The 24,023-nt window shown below is 41.9% G+C and overlaps 1 protein-coding gene across 1 annotated transcript in view; it reads left to right on the top strand.

Annotated features, from left to right (window-relative positions):
• Positions 1-24,023, top strand: part of NCEH1 (neutral cholesterol ester hydrolase 1) — a 51,067-nt gene that overhangs the window by 1,509 nt on the left and 25,535 nt on the right. Inside the window, exons 2-3 of the mRNA XM_089675522.1 lie at positions 15,147-15,375; positions 18,988-19,057. Of these exons, the coding sequence (XP_089531648.1) occupies positions 15,147-15,375; positions 18,988-19,057 (299 nt within the window). The remainder of the gene's footprint in view (positions 1-15,146; positions 15,376-18,987; positions 19,058-24,023) is intronic.

The following is a 24,023-nucleotide window of genomic DNA, read 5'->3' as shown; positions in this document are numbered from 1 at the left end:
AGGGGTCTGATGGGGGCCATGATGTAAGGGGAAGGGGTCTGATGGGGGCCATGATGTAAGGGGAAGGGGTCTGATGGGGGCCATGATGTAAGGGGAGGGGGTCTGATGGGGAGCATGATGTAAGGGGAGGGGGTGTGATGGAGAGCATGATGTAAGGGGAGGGGGTCTGATGGAGAGCATGATGTAAGGGGAGGGGGTCTGATGGGCAGCATGATGTAAGGGGAGGGGGTCTGATGGGGAGCATGATGTAAGGGGAGGGGGTCTGATGGGGAGCATGATGTAAGGGGAGGGGGTCTGATGGGGAGCATGATGTAAGGGGAGGGGGTCTGATGGGGAGCATGATGTAAGGGGAGGGGGTCTGATGGGGAGCATGATGTAAGGGGAGGGGGTCTGATGGGGGGCCATGATGTAAGGCGAGGGGGTCTGATGGGGGCCATGATGTAAGGCGAGGGGGTCTGATGGGGGCCATGATGTAAGGCGAGGGGGTCTGATGGGGGCCATGATGTAAGGCGAGGGGGTCTGATGGGGGCCATGATGTAAGGCGAGGGGGTCTGATGGGGGCCATGATGTAAGGGGAGGGGGTCTGATGGGGGCCATGATGTAAGGGGAGGGGGTCTGATGGGGGCCATGATGTAAGGGGAGGGGGTCTGATGGGGAGCATGATGTAAGGGGAGGGGGACTGATGGGGAGCATGATGTAAGGGGAGGGGGACTGATGGGGAGCATGATGTAAGGGGAAGGGGACTGATGGGGAGCATGATGTAAGGGGAAGGGGACTGATGGGGAGCATGATCTAAGGGGGCCCTCTGATGGGGATTCCGAGGTAATGAAATTAAGAAACCCCCAAAAAATCCTACTCTATAGTCCTCTAGGTCTGCTTTAGACCCCCCAAAAAAATTCCAAATGGGGAGCAAAGGAGCCCTCCACAAAATACAACATTCTCAAAAAACACTAAAAATGGGTATTGGCTCAACTCCGCCCCCTAGTTACCAATAAATAATAAACTAATAGAGAAAAAAATGTATAGAGAAAAAAACTCTGAGGTAAGAGGAGATGCTAATGGAACCCTGATATAAAAGGAATTCTGATTGGGGACCCTGATGTAAGGGGAACTTGGACAGTGGCCCTGATTTAAAGGGAACTCTGATGGGGGACCCTGATGTAAGGGGATCTTTGATGGGAAATCTGATGTTCACACCTATGCATTATGCAGAAAAGCAATATAATCCATTTAACATGATTTCCTATGGGACAGGTTCACATCTCTGCATTTTTGGAAAGGGTCAGGGACTTTTTTAAATGCAAAACGTTGCGTTTTTGATTCTACAGACTTCAATGGAGACAATGCAGAAAAGAATGTAGTGAGTTTTTAATGCATTTTGCATTGTAATCTGCCAAGCAACAAAAAAGAAAAAACCTCAAAAATGAGGAAAAAATGCACTGCAGAAATGGATCAAACGCAAACTGCTTAGGTTTGAACCTAGCCTAAGGGGGACTCTGATGGGGGTTCTGATGTAAGGGGCACTCTTATGTAAGGAGGACTCTGTTAGGGACCTTGATGTAATAGAGTTTTTTTTTTTTCTGGCCCAGAAATACTTTTAAAATACATGGTGTGGCCCTCACACTGAACATTTAGGAGACCCTTTTCCTTTTGTTTCAGTTCCCACCAAAGTTCTGCATTCGTGTGCACTGAAAAACATAGGGTAGAATGCTTTCTTTTTTTTGCAGCAGCAGCAGCATGGCACGTCATGATGCACTACACTGCATCACAGTGTTCAATGAAATGAAATTTGTGACAAATTTAATAACGTTTGAAGGAAAAAAGGTAAACCACGCAATGTGTTGTAACAATGCATCGTACTTCCCCTACACAGTGCACATCAGCAGCATACAGAGCATAAAGCATGCCTGCTGGCGTGAATGGGCCCTAAAGCATATACAGGTGAAACTCGAAAAATTAGAATATCGTGCAAACGTTCATTTATTTCAGTAATGCAACTTAAAAGGTGAAACGAATATATGAGATAGCCTCATTACATGCAAAGCAAGATAGTTCAAGCTGTGATTTGTCATAATTGTGATGATTATGGCTTACAGCTCTTGAAAACCCCAAATCCACAATCTCAGAAAATTAGAATATTGTGAAAAGGTGCAATATTCTCGGCTCAAAGTGTCCCACTCTAATCAGCTAATTAAGCCATAACACCTGCAAAGAGTTCCCGAGCCTTTAAATGGTCTCTGTCTGGTTCAGTAGGAATCACAATCATGGGGAAGACTGCTGACCTGACAGTTGTGCAGAAAACCATCATTGACACCCTCCATAAGGAGTGAAAGCCTCAAAAGGTAATTGCAAAATAAGTTGAATGTTCCCAAAGTGCTGTATCAAAGCACATTAATAGAAAGTTATGTGGAAGGGAAAAGTGTGGAAGAAAAAGGTGCACAAGCAGCAGGGATGACCGCAGCCTGGAGAGGATTGTCTGGAAAAGGCCATTCAAAAGTGTTGGGGACTATCACAAGGAGTGGACTGAGGCTGGAGTCAGTGCATCAAGAGCCACCACACACAGACAGATCATGGACATGGGCTTCAAATGTCGTATTCCTCTTGTCAAGCCGCTCCTGAACAACAAACAATGTCAGAAGCGTCTTACCTGGGCTAAAGAAAAACAGACCTGGTCTGTTGCTCAGTGGTCCAAAGTCCTCTTTTCTGATGAGAGCAACTTTTGCATCTCATTTGGAAACCAAGGACCCAGAGTATGGAGGAAGAATGGAGAGGCACACACTGCAAGATGCTTGAAGTCCAGTGTGAAGTTTCCACAGTCTGTGTTGATTTGGGGAGCCATGTCATCTGCTGGTGTTGGTCCACTGTGCTTCATTAAGTCCAGGGTCAACGCAGCCGTCTACCAGGAGATTTTGGAGCACTTCATGCTTCCTTCCACAGACGAGCTTTATGGGGATGCTGACTTCATTTTCCAGCAGGACTTGGCACCTGCCCACACTTCCAAAAGCACCAAAACCTGGTTCAATGACAGTGGGATTACTGTGCTTGATTGGCCAGCAAACTCGCCTGACCTGAACCCCTTAGAGAATCTATGGGGCATTGCCAAGAGAAAGATAAGAGACATGAGACCGAACAATGCAGAAGAGCTGAAGGCCGCTATTGAAGCATCCTGTTCTTCCATAACACCTCAGCAGTGCCACAGGCTGACACGCTGCATTGAGGCAGTAATTGCTGCAAAAGGGGCCCAAACCAAGTACTGAGTACATATGCACGCTTATTCTTTTCAGAGGTCCGATGTACAATCCTTGTTTTATTGATTGCATGTAATATTCTAATTTTCTGAGATTGTGGATTTGAGGTTTTCATGAGCTGTATGCCATAATCATCACAATTATGACAAATCACAGCTTGAACTATCTTGCTTTGCATGTAATGAGTCTCTCATATATTAGTTTCTCCTTTTAAGTTGCATTACTGAAATATATGAACTTTTGCACGATATTCTAATTTTTCGAGTTTCACGATGCATTGTTACAACACATTGCGTGGTTCACCTTTTTTCCTTTAAACTTTATTAAATTTGTCACAAATTTCATTTAATTGAACACTGTGATGCGGTGTAGTGCATCATGACGTGCCATGCTGCAAAAAAAAAAAAAAATCCTGCCCTACTTTTTTCAGTGTACACGAATGCAGAACTTTGTTGGGAACTGAAACAAAAGGAAAAGGGTCTCCTAAATGCTCAGTGTGAGGGCCACACCATGTATTTTAAAAGTATTTGTGGGCCAGAAAAAAAAAAACTCTCTTACATCAAAGTCCCTAACAGAGTTAGCTGCATTGGCCATTGGCTGCACAGAGTACAAATCTAACAGCTGTTGCTAGTTGCACACATTGTGCCTAGTAATTATTGCTGGCGGCCGCCCCTGATTGCTGCAGTGTGGCCATGTGAATATAGCCTAATGCAGGCCATAGATGGGTTGTTTATCAGCCGAATTTAGTCCGAACGAAAAATCGGCCGTTTTTCACAGATCTTCTCATTTCTTTTTCTCGGTCATGCTGGAAAATGCACGAAAAACGGACATCGTAAGCATTGGTGGCAGCATCCATGGCAGCAACGACCAATTTTTCATTTATCGGCCGACAATTTGGCCCGATAAACGGCCTGTCTATGGCCAGCCTTACACCGGCATTTCTGGAATAACAAAGCCAGCAATGGCTCCTAAACAGGAAAAACAAAGGTTTGATTCATGTTGTGGCAAATCTACGTTTGTCACAATCATATGTCTGGGTTTCATTAAAGTCCAGCTCCAGGCAAAACATTTTAGAGTTTAGAAGGGTTAGGGCTCATCTACACTGCAGCTGATAAACTCACGTTTAGGAGCTGTTCAGCTTTTTTTTTCAGCAGCCCCTGAACTCTCCCTAATGTTTTCCTATGTGTCCATGTACACATCTTCATTTACAGTCATTTAGTCGTTTTTGTTTTCATGCAGCAAATTTGCGTTCAGCAGTCAATTTTATCAGCGTTTCAATTGGAAAACGCGTCAAATCACGTTTATAAGCGTTTGCGTCTGAAATTTTTTTTTAACTCTTCCAGTTCCAGATGTTGTCCAGAGCCTTTTTTTTATCATGAAAAATGCATGCAAAGCATTTTCAAGGTACTCAGATGGACAACACCGAAAACAGGATTTTCCTACCAAGCTTGTCACACATTGTAATGACCAATTCACACTTCAGACCTCTCCCACCAGCAGAAACAAAAGATATGGTAATGACCATTCACACCTCAAATTCCTCAGGAAGACCCCCTGCCAGGTGACCTTAATGACTCACCCACTACACACCTTTCCCACCCTTGGAAACAAAAGAAATGTTAACGAGCAACTCACACCTAAGCTAATTTCCACACATACTGCTGTCTCTGCTTCTACTCTCTGTATTTCTCTGAAATAGTCTAAAATAGTTATTAATTTACCACTTTTCAGTGCATTCTGAGCACTTGGGAGGTTCTCCTGTGCTTATCTTTAAAAAAACACTTCTAAATGCAATCGCACATAAACGCGTTATGCAAACGCAGCTAAACCGACGGTTTTTAACCTCTTCACGCCAGCCGAACGCAAATGTGTGGCCACCCGGCGTCTGGACCTAGACGCCAAGCAGCCACACGTTTGCGTTCTATTAAAAAAGAACATATGTGCTGAGAGCGCGCGCCCTGCGTGTTCCCAGCACATATGTCCAGTACTCACGGAAAGGTCCTGATCTCTTTCGATTGGGACCTTTCCCGATCATGTGACCGCCGTGTGACTGCGAATCACGGCGGTCACATGACCCTAAACCCCACCCCGCATCCCGGCTTCTGAAACCCTTAAAGGGCCGGGAGGCGGCGGCATGAAGGGGTTAACCTACGTTTTCCAGCAGTCAGTTTCCATTGTTCAGAAGTGTCCCGTGTACATGGGGCCTTAGAACCTTTGCCTCTTTTTGAAGAGATTTCTCTTTGCTGGCTGCCCATGTGAAGAAAATCATCAGACAGAACAGGAAACGAGGGGCCATCTCTTATTTGATAGGGGGCAGATGGAACAGGACATATGGAAAACCCTCCCAATGGGCACTTGCTGCTGTCTGTGTCCCCTTGAGATAGATTTCTCTTCAGGTGATAGAAGTAGGTAGACCTCTCTAGAATTCTATCACACTGTGCGTAGCAGCTGCCATTTTCTCTACATGATCAATGCCATTCACCACAAAGGCACATAGAAAACCGTTTTCTATGTGCCATGTTCACACTACAATGCTGCCTTGAGGTGGGTTTCAATATGTTGTGTAAAAATACAGACCTGCTGCACTTTTCTCTTAAAGTCAGTTTATCACAGGATTTGGGCTTTTTTGATCCCTCACTGGATCTATTTCTCTACTTGTGATGTTTGTTATTTGAAGGGAAGTGGAAGGATTAAATAGAGCTGCAATTAATGGAATAAATAATCTTTTTACCATGTGCTTATTGGTTTCTTTATAATTGCTCAAGAACCCTTTAAGACTCCATGAGGAATACCCAGACTGCAGCATGTGGGAAGGTCATTGACCTGACAGCTGTCACAGGGTAGCTGACTGTTCACCCACTGGTCTGACATCTAGTAAACCTTGTGCAGGCTAGAATCTGTAGACTGTGCTCATCCTTTAATATTTTGCATGCTGTGGTTTTAGGAACCTCATACATTTTGCAATAACGTTCACAAAATATATATGGTACAACTGTAGCACCCAGATGTATTCTTGCACAATAAAGTAATTCAAGGTATAGGTAGTGCCTGGGGCTCCGAGTCATCTGACAACTTCTTATATGTTTTGAAGATGTCCACCATATCTCTCCTCTTGTTCCCACTCACCTCAGAGTTTTGGGTAGTCTTACACCTCCTTTTACATTCTCCATTATATACAGTAAATAGAGATCCAAACAGGAGAGAACCACCAAACCTATATGTCTGCTACAGTGAAGTCCTGGGAACTGAATCGTAGAGAGTCCTTGAGATAAATACTGCAGAGAGTTCCTCTCACTTTAATTGGTTGTAAAGGCTCAAGGTTTTTTACCTTCATGCGTTGTATGCATGAAGGTTAAAAACCTGTTTGCCCCAGCCCCCCTAATACTTGCCTTAGCTCCATCATGATCCATCAATGTGTTCAAGAGTCTCAGCTCTCTGGGGACTCTCCCTCCTTATTGGCTTCCGCTGCTGTCAGTCACAGCAAGTGAGCCAATGAGGAGAGAGAGGGGCAGGACCAAGCCATGACTCTGTGTGAAAGACATGCAGAGCAGCGGCTAGAGAGCGAGCCTGCTTGAGTGCAGAAAGCTGCTTGCTCTGGGGGAACTCAGTAAGAGGGAGGGGACTGGAGCAACAGCGGGGGACCTGAGAATAGGAGGATTGGGGTAAAACCACTGCACAGAGAAGGTAAATATAACATGTTTGTTTTTGGGGTGTTTTTTGTCTTCTTCACACAGAAGGTTCTTTAAAGGTTGTAAAGAACCTTCTGTGTGTTGATGCCCCCACTCCCCCAATACTCGAGTGCCCTCTCGATCTAGCGATGTTCACGAGAGCCTTGGCTGTCCTGTGACTCTCTCTCCTCATTGGCTGAGACAGCAGTGGGAGCCATTGGCAGTGGGAGACACAGCTCTATGTTTCTTATTGATACATAGAGCAGGGCTCAGGAGCGAGCACGCACCAGTGCCCCCAAAGCAAGCGGTTTGCTATTGAGGGCACTGGTCAAGGGGGAGGAGTCAGGAGCCCCATCGGTGACCTGAGAAGAAGAGGATTGGGGCTGCTCTGTGCAAAACCACAGTACAGAGCAAGTAGGTATAACAAAATCTTTGTTATTAAAAAAAAAAAAAAAAATCCAGACCTTTAATACCACTTTCAGGCTTGCTTAGCTTGCCCTTGCCATCCCTCTGAAAAGCAATCCATGGTAGATCCCTTTTCAGATGGTGGTTGACAGGCAGCTTGGAGGCAATATGTTGCCTTCTCACTGGCTGTTTTAACTCTGAAAAGCCCACACCACCGTGCCTCAAATGTGTACACTGCAGACAGTTGTAGTACGGATGAATATTTAAAGGAAGTATTGTATTTTTTCAGGGTAAGTTCACATAAAAATGTCAAATAACAATGCAAATGCAGTGAGTTTGCTTTCATCGGATCACATCCTCCCCAGTCTCAATTTCGCCTGCAACACTCCACAGAAACTGCTGTCCTAAAACTCACAAATGATTTACTAACTGCTGAAACCAATGGTCACTATTCCATACTATTACTCTTGGACCACTCCGCTGCTTTTTACACAGTTGACCTCCTCCTCAAAAACTGTATTTTCTTGGCCTCCGTGACTGTACTTTCCATTGGTTCACATCTTGCCTATCTCACCATACTTTCAGTGTCACTTAATACTCTATTTCCTCCTCTCCTATTACTCTTACCATCAGGGTTCCCCAAGGTTCTGTCCTTGGACCTCTCCTATTCTTGGTCTACACCTCTTTCCTGGGTCAACTGATAGCTTCCCATGGTTTTGATACCATTTCTATTACAAATCTATCTCTCTACCCCTCAGGTCACCCCACCCATTTCCTTGCATATCACTGATTTACTAACAGACATATCCGATCGGATGTCACACCACTTCCTCAAACTCAGTCTATCCAAAACTGAGCTCATAATCTTTCCTCCCCTGCGTGCCCCTTCTCCCTGATTTCTCAGTCAAGATCAATGGCACAAATATCAACCTGTCCCTGCATGCCAGGGTGCTAGGTGTGGCCCTGGATTCTTTTCAGGCCTACATCCAATCCCTGTCAATTCATGCCACCTCAACCTCCGCAACATCTTCAGAATATGCCCCTTCTTAACCAGTGACACCAAAAAGCTTCTGCTTCACTCCCTGGTTATCTCTCGCTTTGACTACTGCAACTCACTCCTCATTGTCTTACCTTTACGTAGGCTATCCACCCTTCAGTCCATCATGAATGCTGCTGCCAGACCCATCCATATTGCCAACCGTTCAGTGTCTGCCAATCCCTCCACTGGCTTCCACTCACTCAACAAATACAATTCAAGGTACTAGCAACAACTTACAAACCCATCCACAACATGGCCCCCAGCTACATTACTAACCTGGTCTCAAAATACCATCCAAAATACTCTGTTCGGTCCTCCAAAGACCTCCTGCTCTCTAGTTCCCATGTCACCTCCTCCCATGCTCTCCTCCAAGACTTCTCCTGAGCTTCTCCCATCCTATTGAACTCCCTGCCCCAATCTGTCCAACTATCTTTTAATCTATCTGCCTATAGATGATCCCCCTAAAAACCTTTCTCTTTAAAGAATCCTATCCTGCTTCTAACTAATGCACTGTGTTTTTACTTTCTCCATCAGCTCATCCCCCACAGCTATTGCCTTTTTGTATCACTTGGCCCTTCCTCTTAGATTGTAAGCTCTGATGAGCAGGGCCCTCTGTTTCCTCTTGTACCAAATTGTATTGTAACTGTAATGTCTACCTTCATTTGTAAAGCCCTGCGCAAACTGTTGGTGCTATATAAATCCTGTATAATAATAATAAGGCTAGCCTGCTGTGACATAAGGCCTGTCTGAAAGAGAACAAGAGTTGTTTAAATCCTCTAAAAGATACTTCTTTTTTATTGTATTGTATTGCAGAGTTGTACTTACATGGCAGTGAAAGGGGTTGTGTTTTCTCAGTAAAGAGTTGCAGTCCTAAAGCCTTTCTCTGACTTGGAATTCTTAGGCCTATGTACAAATGACCTTTCCCCTAATTCTTTCACACCCACTACAACCTTACACCAGGGATCCTTCAAATACTAAGAGCTGCTGTCACAAGATAATTGAGTCCTGTACAAAGAAGTCATTTCCTGGCATGACCGATCACATTGAATGTTTCATTTAGATGTGGTGGCGTTTAGTCTTTTTCCCTTGTGTTTGTTCCTGTTGCTCTGGCCAGTAACACACCACCTATATTATACTGCTCCCACTCTGGATGAAGGAGCACGGGTCACCTTTTGGGCAGCAGCATTGTTAATTTTGGGCTAGGGGAGTGTTAGATGTACTATCAGATTAAAAATATACTAGCAAATTGAAGCCAATATCCAGTTGATAATTTATAATAAGGTATAGCAAAGAGTTTTATTCTTTTTGAAATAAAGGTTTTACATAAATAAATGAAAGCTGATCATTCAACTTTTGCTTTGTGCTAGAGCACCTGCTTTGGAGGGAAGGTTACATAAAAGCGTACCTTTCACTGCCCAAAGCTGTCACATAGGGGGCTTGTTAGCCCCTCTGAGATAGCAATAACATTAAGTGTAAAAAAAAAAAAAAATAGCATAAATTTACAAATGTGGAAAGGTCACACACGCACACAGTGATTGCACCGCACATGAGGTATCCCCACAAATGTTGATTAAAGTGATTATAAAGTCTTAAACTATATATATTTTTTAAATACAAAACAGGTTTATACTTACAGGGATTAGACAATAAAAATGGAAACCCTGCGTGATTTGCAGGTGTGAAAGTGACAACATTTTTCACGTTGAAAGCGCAAGTGATGTAACATTCTTTTGCTACCGCTGTGTGATGAGACACCTAGCTAACAGGTGGGAAGCCTCACTTTCTTCATTCATTGCTAGTAATATGAAGTCATGTCAGCGTTTACTGAGCCATGTTCTTTGCCATGTCACGAGGTACAGTATCAAAGGTTGTGACGCCACATACAGTTTCCAGGAAAATATCATGTGATAAGCATAAGTACAGTCGACATGGTCAACTGACCGAAAGAGATAAAAGGACATTGCACAGAAATGTGACCCGGAACAAGAAAACAACTGCTGCAAAAGTGACTGCAGAGCTCAATCTCCGTCTTTATGACTCCTACAGCAGCACGCGCAGTGAATGTCAAAAGTGAGGCTTCCCACCTGTTAGCTGGATGTCTCATCGCACAGTGGAAGCAAAAGAATGTTATATCACTTCCACTTTCCACATGAAAGATTGTCACTTTCACACCTGCAAATCAGGTAGTGTTTTTTTTTTTTTTTTGTCTAACCCCTGTACCTGCTCTATGTAATGGAATTGCACAGAGCGGTCCCGGATCCTCGATAGGTGATCTACATACCTCCCCAAACTTGACTGGCATCAAGTTGAGTGAAGTTCCTATTACATTTTGAGCATTGAACTGCTTTGGGAAATGGGCTTCAAATCGGCTCAGGTGTGAATGTGGGGTCACACAATAAAAGAATAGGAAGAGTTTTTCTAAATGCTACATAGGTAGTCCCTTCTCCCTAAAGAACATTTCTTCTCATTTATGAGAAATGATTGTGATGATTGGCCATAATGGAACACAAGCACATTCAAAAATGTAAAAAGGAATGTTATTACTATTATTATTGCGTAAATGTTTTTGCCATGAATCATAGGCTACAAAACCTGTTAATGTAAATCATGCATCAAAAGATAAACAGGTCAAGAGACATGGTAGGGCACACCTATTGTGTTTTGTTTTTTTGTTTTTTTTACAGCCAGGTGCAAAATGAAGATTAATATCAAATGGATCCATTGATGTAATGCTGCCATACACTTGCCTTATTACAATAACAGTCCACAAACTTGAAAAAAACTTTAGGCTTTAGTTACAGGTTAAAGCTATTGTTTAGGTATGTTTTTTTTGTGTATATATACATTGGTCCAGCTTAGACTAATGTAAATGTATATGTGCTATACCTGTGGGATCCCTGTACAAGCTGGAGACACCACTACTCCAGTGATCACCACTGGCTTCCAGGTCTCAAATGGCTGCCTTGCATATTGTGAACACGAGATTAACCACTCAGCACAGGAGCCATTCAGAGAACCTTTTTTTGCATTTTCTCAGTGAATGCAAAGCATTCTCTAATTGGATGAGGTGGAAAGGTGGGGCAGTGACCTTATGATCGCCTCTGCCTCATAAAAGTGATTACATTTTTTTTTTTAAAGGGACAGTGTAAAAAAATAAAAAACGTTTAAAGTACCCCCCCCCCGTGCTCATGTGTAGTGGTGAACGCATATGTAGGCAACGCCCACATATGTAAACGGTATTCAAACTACACATGTGAGGTATCGCCACAAACGACCGAGCAAGAGCAATAATTCTAGCACTAGACCTCCTCTGTAACTTTACACAGGTAACCTAGAAATTTTTAAAGCGTCACCCTTGGATATTTGTAAGTACTGTAGTTTGACGCCATTCCATGAGTGTGCACAATTTTAAAGCATGACATGTTGAGTATCTATTTACTCAGCGTAACATCATCTTTCATATTATTTTGCAGAACAAATTGGGGTATATATTTGTATGTTTTTTTTTTTTTTAAATCATTAAAGTGTATTTTTTTCCCAAAAAAATTATGTTTGAAAAATATATTAATTTTTTAAAACTGTCCATTTCGGTTTTTGGCCAAGTTCATCCTGAATGTTCAGTTTCTGCACAAGAATTTCCATTTTGGTGCACCACTACCATCTACTGAGATGGGCAGAACTATCGCTGTGAACCTGCTATGAGCGAAGCATCAGCACTACCATTTCTGAGCTCCTGACAATGCTAGATGCCTCGCTGTTGTGCTTACCCATTCACTTTGACATCTATCTGACTCACCCGGAAAAAGAATGCAAATCAGGAAAGCTGGAGAAAGGTTGGAAGACCTTTTCTGTGTAGAACTGTAAATACATTGTTACTGCCTCACTGTAATCAGTTAAGCTGCACATGGGTCGTTGGTTCGAATCCCGGCCACGGCACCTCCTGCCTGGAGTTTGCATGTTCTCCCTGTGCCTGCATGGGTTTCCTCCGGGTACTCCGGTTTCCTCCCACACTCCAAAGACATGCTGGTAGGTGAATTGGATCCTGTCTAAATAGTCCCTAGTATGTATGAATGTAAGCTAGTGACCTTAGATTGTACACCCCTTGGGGGTTAGGGACTGAAGTGAATGTATAATATGTATGTAAAGCGCTGCATAAATTGACGGCACTATATAAGTACCTGAAATAAATAAATGGTAGGCTTGGACAGTGAAAATGTATGCAGCCCTGGTCAATCTCTGCAGAGAGATGCCCAGATGTTGGCTAGGAGGGCAGCATAAATAGCCTGGGGCTTGGAACAGAGGGGTTCTTGTCCTAGGAGGAAGAGATCCCAGGCTGTAGGGCTGCTATCCTTCTGGGCAGGCCAGTCTTGTATCTGCTGCTCATTAAGGTCCCAGCTGGGCCTATTCTGCTAACATCTAATGGAGCTGAATCAGGGTTGTCTTTGAGGATCTGGTCTGGCATCATAGATAAGGTGTCTGGAAGATATTGGAAGGAGGCGGCCAATTATTCCAGGACATTAGTGAGTACAGATTGGTGTGAAAGATCCCTAAGGCTGTGTGCTGCTGCCAACCTTCTGGTGCTAGAGTCTGCATAGTCAAGATAGACATTATCTTTGGTGTCCTGGTATAGCACAGCCTAATATTTGTTGCAAGCAAGGACTCCTCAGATTCTTAGAAGGAAGATTAGTGTGCTCAAATTGCTGCTTAAAGTATCCCACAGTTGCACAACAGAATCGCATAGGAACATGAACTGTGTTCCTGTGTGTGCCCCTGCAATGCAATTTTTCAGCCCATTCATTTGTATGGGCTGAAATCACACAAAAAGTTGTGCGTGTACTAGTTTTAAAAAATGTGCCACATCAAAACAAATGGTACTCCGGTACCATGCGATGCGATCTGGTTCCTGCAAATGTATTGCTTTTTGTGATCTGTGTTTGGGGTGCTGTTAATGGAATGGCACTTAAAGCAGATCTATTTATTAATGATAGCAGAATAAGGATTAAAAATCATGTTGGTTTACATAGTTGTATTACACGTTAAAAGTGGTGGCTGCATTCATTTTTATTTTTATTTTTTTATACCTTTTTTATTTTTCACCTAGTGATCAGGCCAGTAACATACCTCTTGTCTCAGTGTGTCTACACTCTGGATGAGAAAGCAACAGACACCTTTGTTAATCCTATGGAGAGAGTATTGTTAGATGTACAGTACTAACAGATTTACAGTAGATGGACTTGATTAACAAATTAAAGCCAAACTCCAGCTGACACTTTTTTTTTTAAGCCGTTACAATGGCAGGTTTTCTTTCCTTTTTGGAATGAAGGTATTCTATAAATGAATAAAAACTGACCATTGTTATCACCTCTGTCATGCCTCAATACTCTGACTGCCACTTTTGCTGGACATCTTGGACTGTTAAAAGCAAGATCACCAGGTGAAAATAAAGAAAACGAATGTAGCCACTACATTCTAAGAATTGGTAAGTTGCAATGCATTACATTTTTGTTTTTAGTTTTAATACCGCTTTAAAGCTGAAGTTAAGCTAAAAAAAAAAATCTCTATAGCTTTAGTGAGCTAACTTACCTGTAGTGAAGTACTGTATGTCCCACATCCATCCAGGGAGCTGGATCCTGTAGAAATCTTTACTGAAGGGTTGCCCCTTCCTCATCCTGCTGCAATGAAAAAACTCTTAGTGCCCGGCCATACCAGTGCAATATCAGGTGTGATTTGTGAATTGAAATCGCATTTAATGAATGTGAATGTCAGTGTTTTAACATCTGCGATTTGCTGCAGTGTGATTTTCTAAAGTAGTTCTTGCATTACTTTTTCTGCAGTTTAGTTGCGATTTCACATACATAGAATACAATGGAAATCGCACTGCAAATTGCAAGAAATCATTGAATATCTTCACAAGTAGCAATAAAGTCTGCAGACATCGCACTGAAATTGCACACAAAGCACGCGATTTTAAATAGCAGCGGTGTGTGGCCGGTGACTAAATGGGCACCAGCTCCCTCCTTCCCCATTGGGAAAAAGCTGCTTCACAGTGTACATTGCATGTAACATGATCAGTAAATAGGAGAGAGTCAGATGAGTCACAGAATTGTATCCCCTTCTCAGAGATTGTGTTAGAAATGAAAGAACTTTTTTTTTCTCAGTGGAGGAGGAGGGGGTGGCTCCCTGTTAGGTGTTTGGTCACTGTAGCTTCATGGAAGAGTCAGAGCTATTAACCCCTGCAGTGTCAGAAAGTGAGCAGCAGGAAGAGGACCGGCATCCCTGCACAGATTTCCAAAGGATTCAGCTGCCTGCACAACATGGGGCATTCTTAATTACAGGTAAGTAAAGCTATAGGGAAGAATTTTTGTTTGGCTAAACTTCAGCTTTAAGTGGTTCTTGATATGCATACAGTATATGTACATCTGCAGAAGATATTGTGCTGTTTTTTTAGAAATGAAGAAACAAATGTAAAGCTCCAAAGATGTATTGTGGTTCTTTCCATTATGACCGAATGTTGCTGTAAATTACTTGGACAAGGACTTTTGGACCCTTAATTAAATGACAAAAAGAACGGACCAAAGGTAGTGACACGCATACACCAGTAAAAAAAATTCCATTGGCATGACTGTCAATATCTGACTGATTTCTTCACCTTGTACTATGTTATTTAATAAACCTATGGCCCTATGTCCTTAAAAACACAAAATAGTTATGCAAATCAAATCTGTTTATTATGCAAAGTTTTAAATATATTGTATGCTTAGGTTGTGTTATTTTTCTTTTTTGTAGAGTAACTTGGCACATTATTTTGGCCTCAGTCACCATTTGCGAGTCTTGAATTTCATTTCCAACTACTTTGATCAAGTAGACCCTGTATCGTCTGCACATGTTAAAGTCTCAGATACCATGTTTGATGGCGTGGAGGTCAGAATCTTTGAACCTGATGCAGGACCTGGTGGGGCATTAAAACGCCTCATTATTTACATCCATGGCGGAGGATGGGCCCTTGGAAGTGCAAGTAAGTTACCGTTGGGGAGGTTATAGTGATATCATTTATCTTATTGGTGCATGATGAGACCTAGGAAGTGCAGTATGAGTTTAACTACAACGACTGGATCCTGCAGAGGATATAATAGGACAAAGATTTAGAATATAAACCAGTCTTCTATACAATTTGCAGGCAGCAATTTTTGGGATCAGGAAGCAGGATTGGATTGCACTGATTTTCAATATTGTGAATAGCTTTTCTGTGGAGTTTTGAAGGTTTGCTAATCTTGACCCTTGTGATATAGGAAGACATAAACAGTCGGGCTGCAACAGTTCCGGAAAACACTTACCGGTAATGAAAGTCACGCAAAAAGTAAAACATAAGAAAAATTGCTGCTGGCAAACCAATCAGAGCAATTGTGTACAAATAAACATAATCAATTGCCACGCTACACCATCATTATTATCAAATAAATACATAAATAATGAAAATTGTATAAAATAAAATAACATATAATCAAGTTCCAAGTGAAAAATCGTAAATAGAGTCCCGATATTCTGTTAATGTGTAATCCAGTACCGTGTGTCTTCAAATAAACCAAGTGCACCACCACCAAGTAATGGTAGAACTCTTACCGGAACATGTGGACCCTTTAACTAATAAGAGTCATAAAGACATAAATCTAATGGCCTGGAGATGTGTATCCACCACAACGCTCAAACAGAGGAAAGATGCTGGACAATCATAATGAGCTGAAAGGATCCCTTCAGACTATCCCCATCTTATATGTCTCTCCAATGTGTGCATTCAATTAGACCATGAAGGAAGAAAGAGGAGAGCAAACATTGCGTAAAACCATATGGACAATTTTATTAAAAGTGTTGAATTCCACTCACATTTTAGTAGACAAATATGCGCTGTATACAAAAATAAGGCCTCTGGTCCCGGGAACCAATCCGACTTCCTGGTAATCAGAAACCGTGTGATGACGCTAGGAACACAGACTCCCACTGACGCATTTCGTCACAAATGACGTTGTCTGGGGCATGGAAGTTCCATGCCCCAGATGATGTCATTTGTGATGAAACACGTTGGGTAGAGTCTGTGTTCCTGACGTCATCACGCTGTTTCTGATTACCAGGAAGTTGGATTGGTGCATTTATGACTCTTTTTTTATTAGTTTAAGGGTCCACATGTTCTAGTAAGAGTCCTACCATTACTTGGTAGTGGTGCACTTGGTTTATTTGAAGAAACACGGTGTTGTATAACACATTAACAGAATATCGGGACTTTCTAGTTTTTCTCTTGGGACTTATTGGATTATATGTTGATATTTTCTTTTATACAATCTTCATTATTTATGTACCGTATTTTTCGCTCCATAAGATTCATTTTTTCCCCCCAAAAAAATGGGGGAAAATGTCTGTGCGTCTTATGGAGCAAATATGGAGCAGCCAGCCCAGTATTCCCTCCTCCACTGTGTTAGAATATCGAGCTGGGCGCTTGGCTCTTCTGTGCAGCAGAAGCTGCTCCTCAGTCCTACCATTTCATCAGTCCAGTGGTGTCCTCACTGTCTTCTCTTCCTGGCACCGGTATCTTTAGTATGTGCACCTGGCTGTGACAGCTTGCGGCTTCACAGCCGGGTGCCCAATTCACATGCGTGAGAAGCGCTGTGCTTTGTGAATGGTTCGGCAGTCTTCTGGGACCTGTCATGTGTCCCAGAAGACGGAGAGGGAGGACAACTCTGCGGAAGTGGGAGCGGGTACCTGTCAAATTCAGGTCCCCGCTCCCCCTTCTGCTCCCCAAAGGTCTGCAGTCTCTGGTCATCTCCTGTAGTATATCCGCAGTCTCTGGTCATCTCCTGTAGTATGTCAGCAGTCTCTGGTCATCTCCTGTAGTATGTCTGCAGTCCATTGGTTCAGAATATTTTTTTTTTTTCTTCTTTTCCTCCTCTAAAACCTAGGTGCTTTTTATGGTCCGTGTGCGTCTTATGTAGTGAAAAATATGGTATTTATTTGATAATAATGATGGTGTAGCGCGGCAATTGATTTATGTTTAACTGTAATGAAATATGTCTTGCGTTTTGTGTGGGCCGTTGGTTTTTGGAGAAATTCCACTGCTGCCTGTCCTCTTCCTGTCTCTGAACTTCCGGTACTGCAGTGTTAAACAACCTGAGGTCTTCATCTCGGGCAGAAGAAATGGCGCAGCAAGGACACACCCGCTCCTTCCTCCTCCTCCATTGAGAAAAGTTCTTTCATCTCAGTGCAATTCGTTCAGGGAAAGGAAGAGGACAGGCATCCCTGCAGTGAAGATTTCTCCAGGACCTAGGTGCCTGCACAACATGGGTCATACTTCATTACAGGTAAGTGATGTGTCTAAGGCTGGCTATACATTATACAATTTTCTTTTAGATTTACCAAAACCATATAATACAAGGCCAAACCTAAACACTTTCAATTCGTATGCAATCAAGTCAGGTCCTTGCACTAAATATTAGATGGTCAAGCTAAAGGAAACTGGAAACAAAAAAATTGTCTAATGTATGGACAGCTTAAAGCTGTGGGGATTTTTTTTTTAGCTAAACTTCAGCTTAAAATCTTTAAATACATATATAACATAGACTGGTTCTGATATTCATATTTATTAGAGTTTACCCTCAAAGGCATACTGACAACTGATGTTCAATATATTCTATCAATTCATGCTGAACATAAAAATCCTTTTGCAGATTTTTTATAATTACTGGGGGGTATTATCGTAATAAATCAAAATTTAATCACATGAGATTTAAACATCTCCTATAATAAAAATAACTGACTTTAATGAAAATAACGGACATTAATAAAGTGAGCTTATTGTGCAGCTGTTAATGAAATTGCCAAAGCTATGACTAAAGCACAAGACCAGACAAGCAGCTAAATTCACAGTAGAAATAACATTTGTTTGCTGCTTTACCTACCACAAGATTTTTATTTTTGTGAGTTTTACACCTCTGATTTATTGTATAGCCAGGCAAGTAACACAATAATTTCCAGGTTCAGCAGTGTATTTTCCTGCATCGCCTCTGCTTCCAACTTGCTTGGAGCATAATGAATGCACATTAACACATCTGTCCAATGAATGGTTCCTGCCCTCAATGAGCTAACAATCAAAGGTCCCTATCTCACATGCTTACATACACATACTAGGGCCAGTTTAGACCGCAGTCAATTAACTTACCAGCATGTCTTTTTGAGTGTGGAAGAAACATTCCCAAATGTTTGCAAACTCCATGCAGACAGTGTCTTGACTGAGATCCAAACCAGAGACCCTACTGATGCAAGGAAGTGAATTCCCATAGGTGCTGTGAATACAGGGCAGGCAAGATATAGAGGCTTATTGGTAAGAGCAATGGGGATTGTCCCACATACCTGGACTAGCGGTTCTGTGAAGGGACAATCATCCTGTGGTATAATCGTTAATTGTGATCATTCAGATCTCCAGCTTGACAAGATAAAAGTCATCTTCACAAAAAAAATCTTCTAGAACCAATACCCTGTAACCATGCTAAAAAAAGTCTGGAAGTGTGACTTTCAGTATGCCCACCTCCTTATGGGTTATTCCTATGTGTATGACTAATTATATTGCTTCTGCTTGTTTTAGGAGCAAGGTCCTATGACACTCTGTGCCGGAGCATTTCTGAAGATGTGAATGCCGTTGTTGTTTCTATTGAGTAAGTCTGAACAATGGGCAGCCAATATATTTTGCATGCTGGTTTTTCACTTCAGAGCACAAATATTCAGTGACTGCAATCATTTACCTTTTCATGTGCATAATTTTTGTGGTGTATATTGGTTGAGGTGGTCACCAATATGTCTTACCAAAAATTGGCCTCAGCTTCCAATACCATGGTGCCTGCAATGGTGCAAAGAAAAGGCATTTGTTTCATACAGTACCTTTTTAACTTTTTTGCTGTCGACTCTGTGCTCTATGTTTAACCTCAGGTGGCCAGTCCATTTTTGAAATGGTTCACTTTTTTAATATTTCAATTAGCTTTCAGAGTTTGTAAAAGCACAGTACTTGTAGAATAAAAAGCTGCTGCTATTGACAGTGATAAATAGTAATAACTGCGCAAATGTTTATCAAGACAATGTTTTTGATAAACATACTGTAAAATCATTACTAACACACAGAAACCCAACATAATTTACAATTCCTTCTAAATCTAAAAACAATTATGCAGTTATGAAAGGACAGTTATTTGTAAATTTTAAAACCTGCCTTTTTACGAAACCATGGATATCGAACATATGTAAAACCGTAAAAAGGCAATTAATACAATAAATCTGGAGCTTTGCTTCACACCTATGACTTGTAATGCTGATCTGCATTACCGTGTGTGCACTTAACATCACAATGCATCATGATGTGCTGCCACACATAGCTTTGAATGAATGTATTTTTAAAAGAAAATAAATTAGGCATTGTGGTAATAAGTTGGCATGTGTCATGGTACGTTGCAACCCACGTGTGTTAGCAAAGCGCATTGGGATGCAATTGACAATGAAATGCTTTGCCATGCACCAACAAGAACTAGTGTGTTCGTACACTGTGGCAATGTTGCGTGCAGCCCCACATCAGATCTGAATTTTATTTTTTTTTTTGTATTATTATTAAATAATAAAATTATTTTTTTAATTTGATCTATGTTTTACTTTATTTCACTGATCACCTCAATGTTCATTCAGAACAGACAAAGGATCAGTATCCACTCAGACACTTGTATATACTGATCCACTGTTCAGCAATCCTGAAAGTTTGGATCCTCTCCATAGGCATCGGCAGTCTTCGACAGTCTCGACAGTGGGCTTCACAGCCCACTGTCTCCTCCGCCACAACCAGTGAGAGAGCAGCAGGAGGATCAGAGGGCACAGCGAAGACTGTGAGCTGTGCAGGGGACATGAAATGCTGCGGTTTGTGGCATCTGCCTGTCACTGGAATCTTCCCACTGGAAACCAGCTATTCTCTGCACAGCCAGCTGATTCTTTTGCTACATATATAAAAAAAATACAGTAGATATAAAAAGTCTACACCTGTTAAAATGTTCTGTGATATAAAAAATTAGACCAGATAAATTATTTCAGAACGTTTTCCACCTTTAATGTTACCTATAAACTGTACAACTCAATTGAACAGCAAACTGAAATCTTTTAGGTGGAGGGAAGTAAAAATAAAAAAATGTAAATAATATGGTTGCATAAGTGTGCACACCCTTAAACTAATACTTTGTTGAAACACCTTTGATTTTATTCCAGCACTCAGTCTTTTGGGTGTGAGTCTATCAGCATGGCACACCTTGACTTGGCAACATTTGCCCACTGTTCCTTTGAAAAACACTCAAAATCTGTCAGATTGTGAGGGCATCTCCTGTGCGCAGCCCTCTTCAGATCCTCCCACGGATTTTTGATCAGATTAAGGTCTGGGCTCTTCCTGGGCCATTCCAAAACTTTAGTCTTCTGGTGAAGTAATTCCTTTGTTGATTTGGATGTATGCTTTGGGTTGTTGTCATACTGAAAGATGAAGTTCCTCTTCATGATCAGCTTTCTAGCAGAAGCCTGAAGGTTTTTGGCCAGTATTGACTGGTATTTGGAACTATTCATAATTCCCTCTACCTTGACTAAGGCCCAGTTCCAGCTGAAGAAAAACAGCCCCAAAGCATGGTGCTGCCACCACCATGCTTCACTGTGGGTATGGTGTTCTTTTCGTGATGTGCAGTGTTGTTTTGCACCAAACATATTTTTTGGAATTTTATGGCCAAAAAGTTCAACCTTGGTTTCATCAGACCATAACACATTTTCCCACATGCTTTTGGGAGACGTCAGATGTGTTTTTGCAAAATTTGGCTGGGCTTGGATGTTTTTCTTCATAAGAAAAGGTTTCCACCTTGCCACTCTACCCCATAGCTCAGACATATGAAGAATACGGGAGATTGTTGTCACATGTACCACACAGCCAGTACTTGCCAGATATTCCTGCAGCTCCTTTAATGTTGCTGTAGGCCTCTTGGCAACCTCCCAGACCAGTTTTCTTCTCATATTTTCATCAGTTTTGGAGGGACGTTCAGTTCTTGGTGATGTAACTGTTGCGCCATATTTTCTCCACTTGATGATGACTGTCTTCACTGTATTCCATGGTATATCTAATTCCTTGGAAATTCTTTTGTACCCTTGTCTTGACTGATACCTTTTAACAATGAGATCCCTCTGATGCTTTGGAAGCTCTCTGTGGACTATGGCTTTTGCTATAGGATGCAACTAAGAAAATGTCAGGAAAGACCTACTAGAACTGCTGAACTTGATTTGGGGTTAATCAGAGGCACTTTAAATGATGGCAGGTGTGCACTGACTCCTGTTTAACATGATTTTGAATCATGTTAAACAGGAATGTGATTGCTTAATTCTGAACATAGCTACATCCCCAGTTATAAGAGGGTGTGCACACTTATGCAACCACATTATTTTAGTTTTTTTATGCCTACTTCCCCCTCCTAAAAAAATTCTGTTTGTTTTTCAATTGAGGTGTACAGTTCACAGGTCACATTAAAGGTGGAAAAAGTTCTGAAATGTATTTCTTTTGTCTCATTTTTTTACATCACAGAAACCTGACATTTTAACAGGGGTGTGTAGACTTTTTATATCCACTGTAGGTATGAGCTTATAGCAGAGTGGGGAATTCAGCTGACAAAAGCATACTGACCTGGCCAGCTGGAAGTGGTTCTCTGCAGCTGTATGCCTTATGGCAGTAGCAGTGGAATGGTTAAAGTCCAACTGAACTTTTCCTTTTTACTAGAAACATTCCAGGTACATCAAAAAAGGGTGTGCATTGTCTGTACAGAGGAGACTTGCTGTTTGGAAGCAGAGGTCTCTCTGCTGAGCTTCAGTCAGCAGAAGGCATGAGCTTTGAGGATTGCAGAGCAGGTCTGAATCAGCAGGGAGCATGTTTTGACAAATGCAGAAAGGAAACCACTTCCACAGATATATAACAAGGGCTGTTCTCTGTAGCATGCTGGCAGGGGACAGGATTTCTGATCATGCTGCGGCTGCAGCACGAGGCAGACTGAGGAAAACTAAGACTTTGCACATCCTTTTTGTTTTGGAATATAGGAGGTGTGTCCAGAAAGTAATGAATATTTTAAAAATTCTTTTATTGAAAAATTTTACAATTGTACATGAACAACGTATGCACCTTGTGAATGTACAAAATGCTCCCAGCGTTTTATCCATTCTTCATAGCATCCCTGAAAATCTCCAAGCATTCATATACTGCGTAGTGGCTCTTTGGACTTATCCACACTACAAAAAAGGTGTCCTTTCAAACCCTTCATCTTCAGATAGTGAGCCGTGCATGGCAGCATGCATGTGATATAGCTCTGCCCCTATATCCACCCACAGGACCTGTCTATATTTATAAAAGTCTGACTAAGAGAAACCTCCCCATTCTCCATACAAGGAACAAGATCAAAGGAAGGTTCCTATGGTGCTATTGATTTGGCATCAGAAAAGGAAAATCACGTTTAAGTTTTTTTTTTTAATACCATTTTCTGTTTTCCTGATGCCAGCATGGCAGCATATATGTGATAAATAATGAGCTAAACAGGGAGGGCTAAACTGTGTAATCACTTTTTTATTACAATTTGACATAAAAGCATAGACCACCATTCTATTGAAGTTCATTGACGTTCAAGCCCCTGGATCTTCCCTGCAGCGTCTGAGGCAGGTGCACTGTGGCAACCAGCCTGCTGCTTTGCAAAAGTCTCCATAGACACTTTGCATGCACTGCCTTGAACGTAGAGATGGACCTGGCTGAATGAGCCTCTACCACTTCTGGAGGCTCTTGCCTGGCCTCACTGTATGTTTTCAAGATGACCTTGACACTCTGGATTGGCGTAAGGCCAATGTGGTGCCTATATATTATAAAAGGGGTCAAAATCTTTACCAAGTAATTATAGACCTGTTAGTTTAACTTCTATAGTTGGGAAGATACTGAAGAGTTTAATAAAAGACCACATAGATGAGTTCTTGCTGGAAAATCGTAATTCGGAGTAGTGGTTAATGATTCATACTCTGAATGGTCTAGGGTTGTTAGTGGTGTACCCCAAAGTTCAGTGTTGGGACCCTTACTTTTTAATATATTTATAAACTATATAGGGTCTGGGATTGAAAATACCATTTCAGTCTTTGCAGATGACACCAATCTGTGCAGTGGAATAACGTCCTTACAGGATGTTTCCAATTTACAAGCCGACCTCAATGCACTGTTTAATTGGGCAACTATGTGGCTAATAAGGTTTAATGTTGATAAATGTAAGGTTATGCACTTGGGGGCTAAGAATATGCATGCATCATACATACTAGGGGGGTACAACTGGGGGAATCAATGGTGGAGAAGGATCTGGGAGTTCTGGTAGATCATAAGGGCATGCAATGCCAAGCTGCGGTTTCTAAAGCAAGCAAAATCCTGTATCTTGTATTAAGAGGCATAGACTCCAGAGAGAGATATCATTTTACCCCTGTACAAATCATTAGTAAGACCTCATCTGGAATTTGCAGTTCAGTTTTGGGCACCAATTCACAATAAGAACATTGGGGAACTGGAGAAAGTACAGAGAAGGGCAATCAAACTGATAAGAGGCATGGAGG

The sequence above is a fragment of the Staurois parvus genome, unplaced genomic scaffold (assembly GCF_062004578.1).
Source record: "Staurois parvus isolate SC_StPar_1 unplaced genomic scaffold, SC_StPar_1.0 ptg000155l, whole genome shotgun sequence".
NCBI classification, from domain to species: domain Eukaryota; kingdom Metazoa; phylum Chordata; class Amphibia; order Anura; family Ranidae; genus Staurois; species Staurois parvus.
This window is presented reverse-complemented; position numbering and strand designations above follow the sequence as displayed.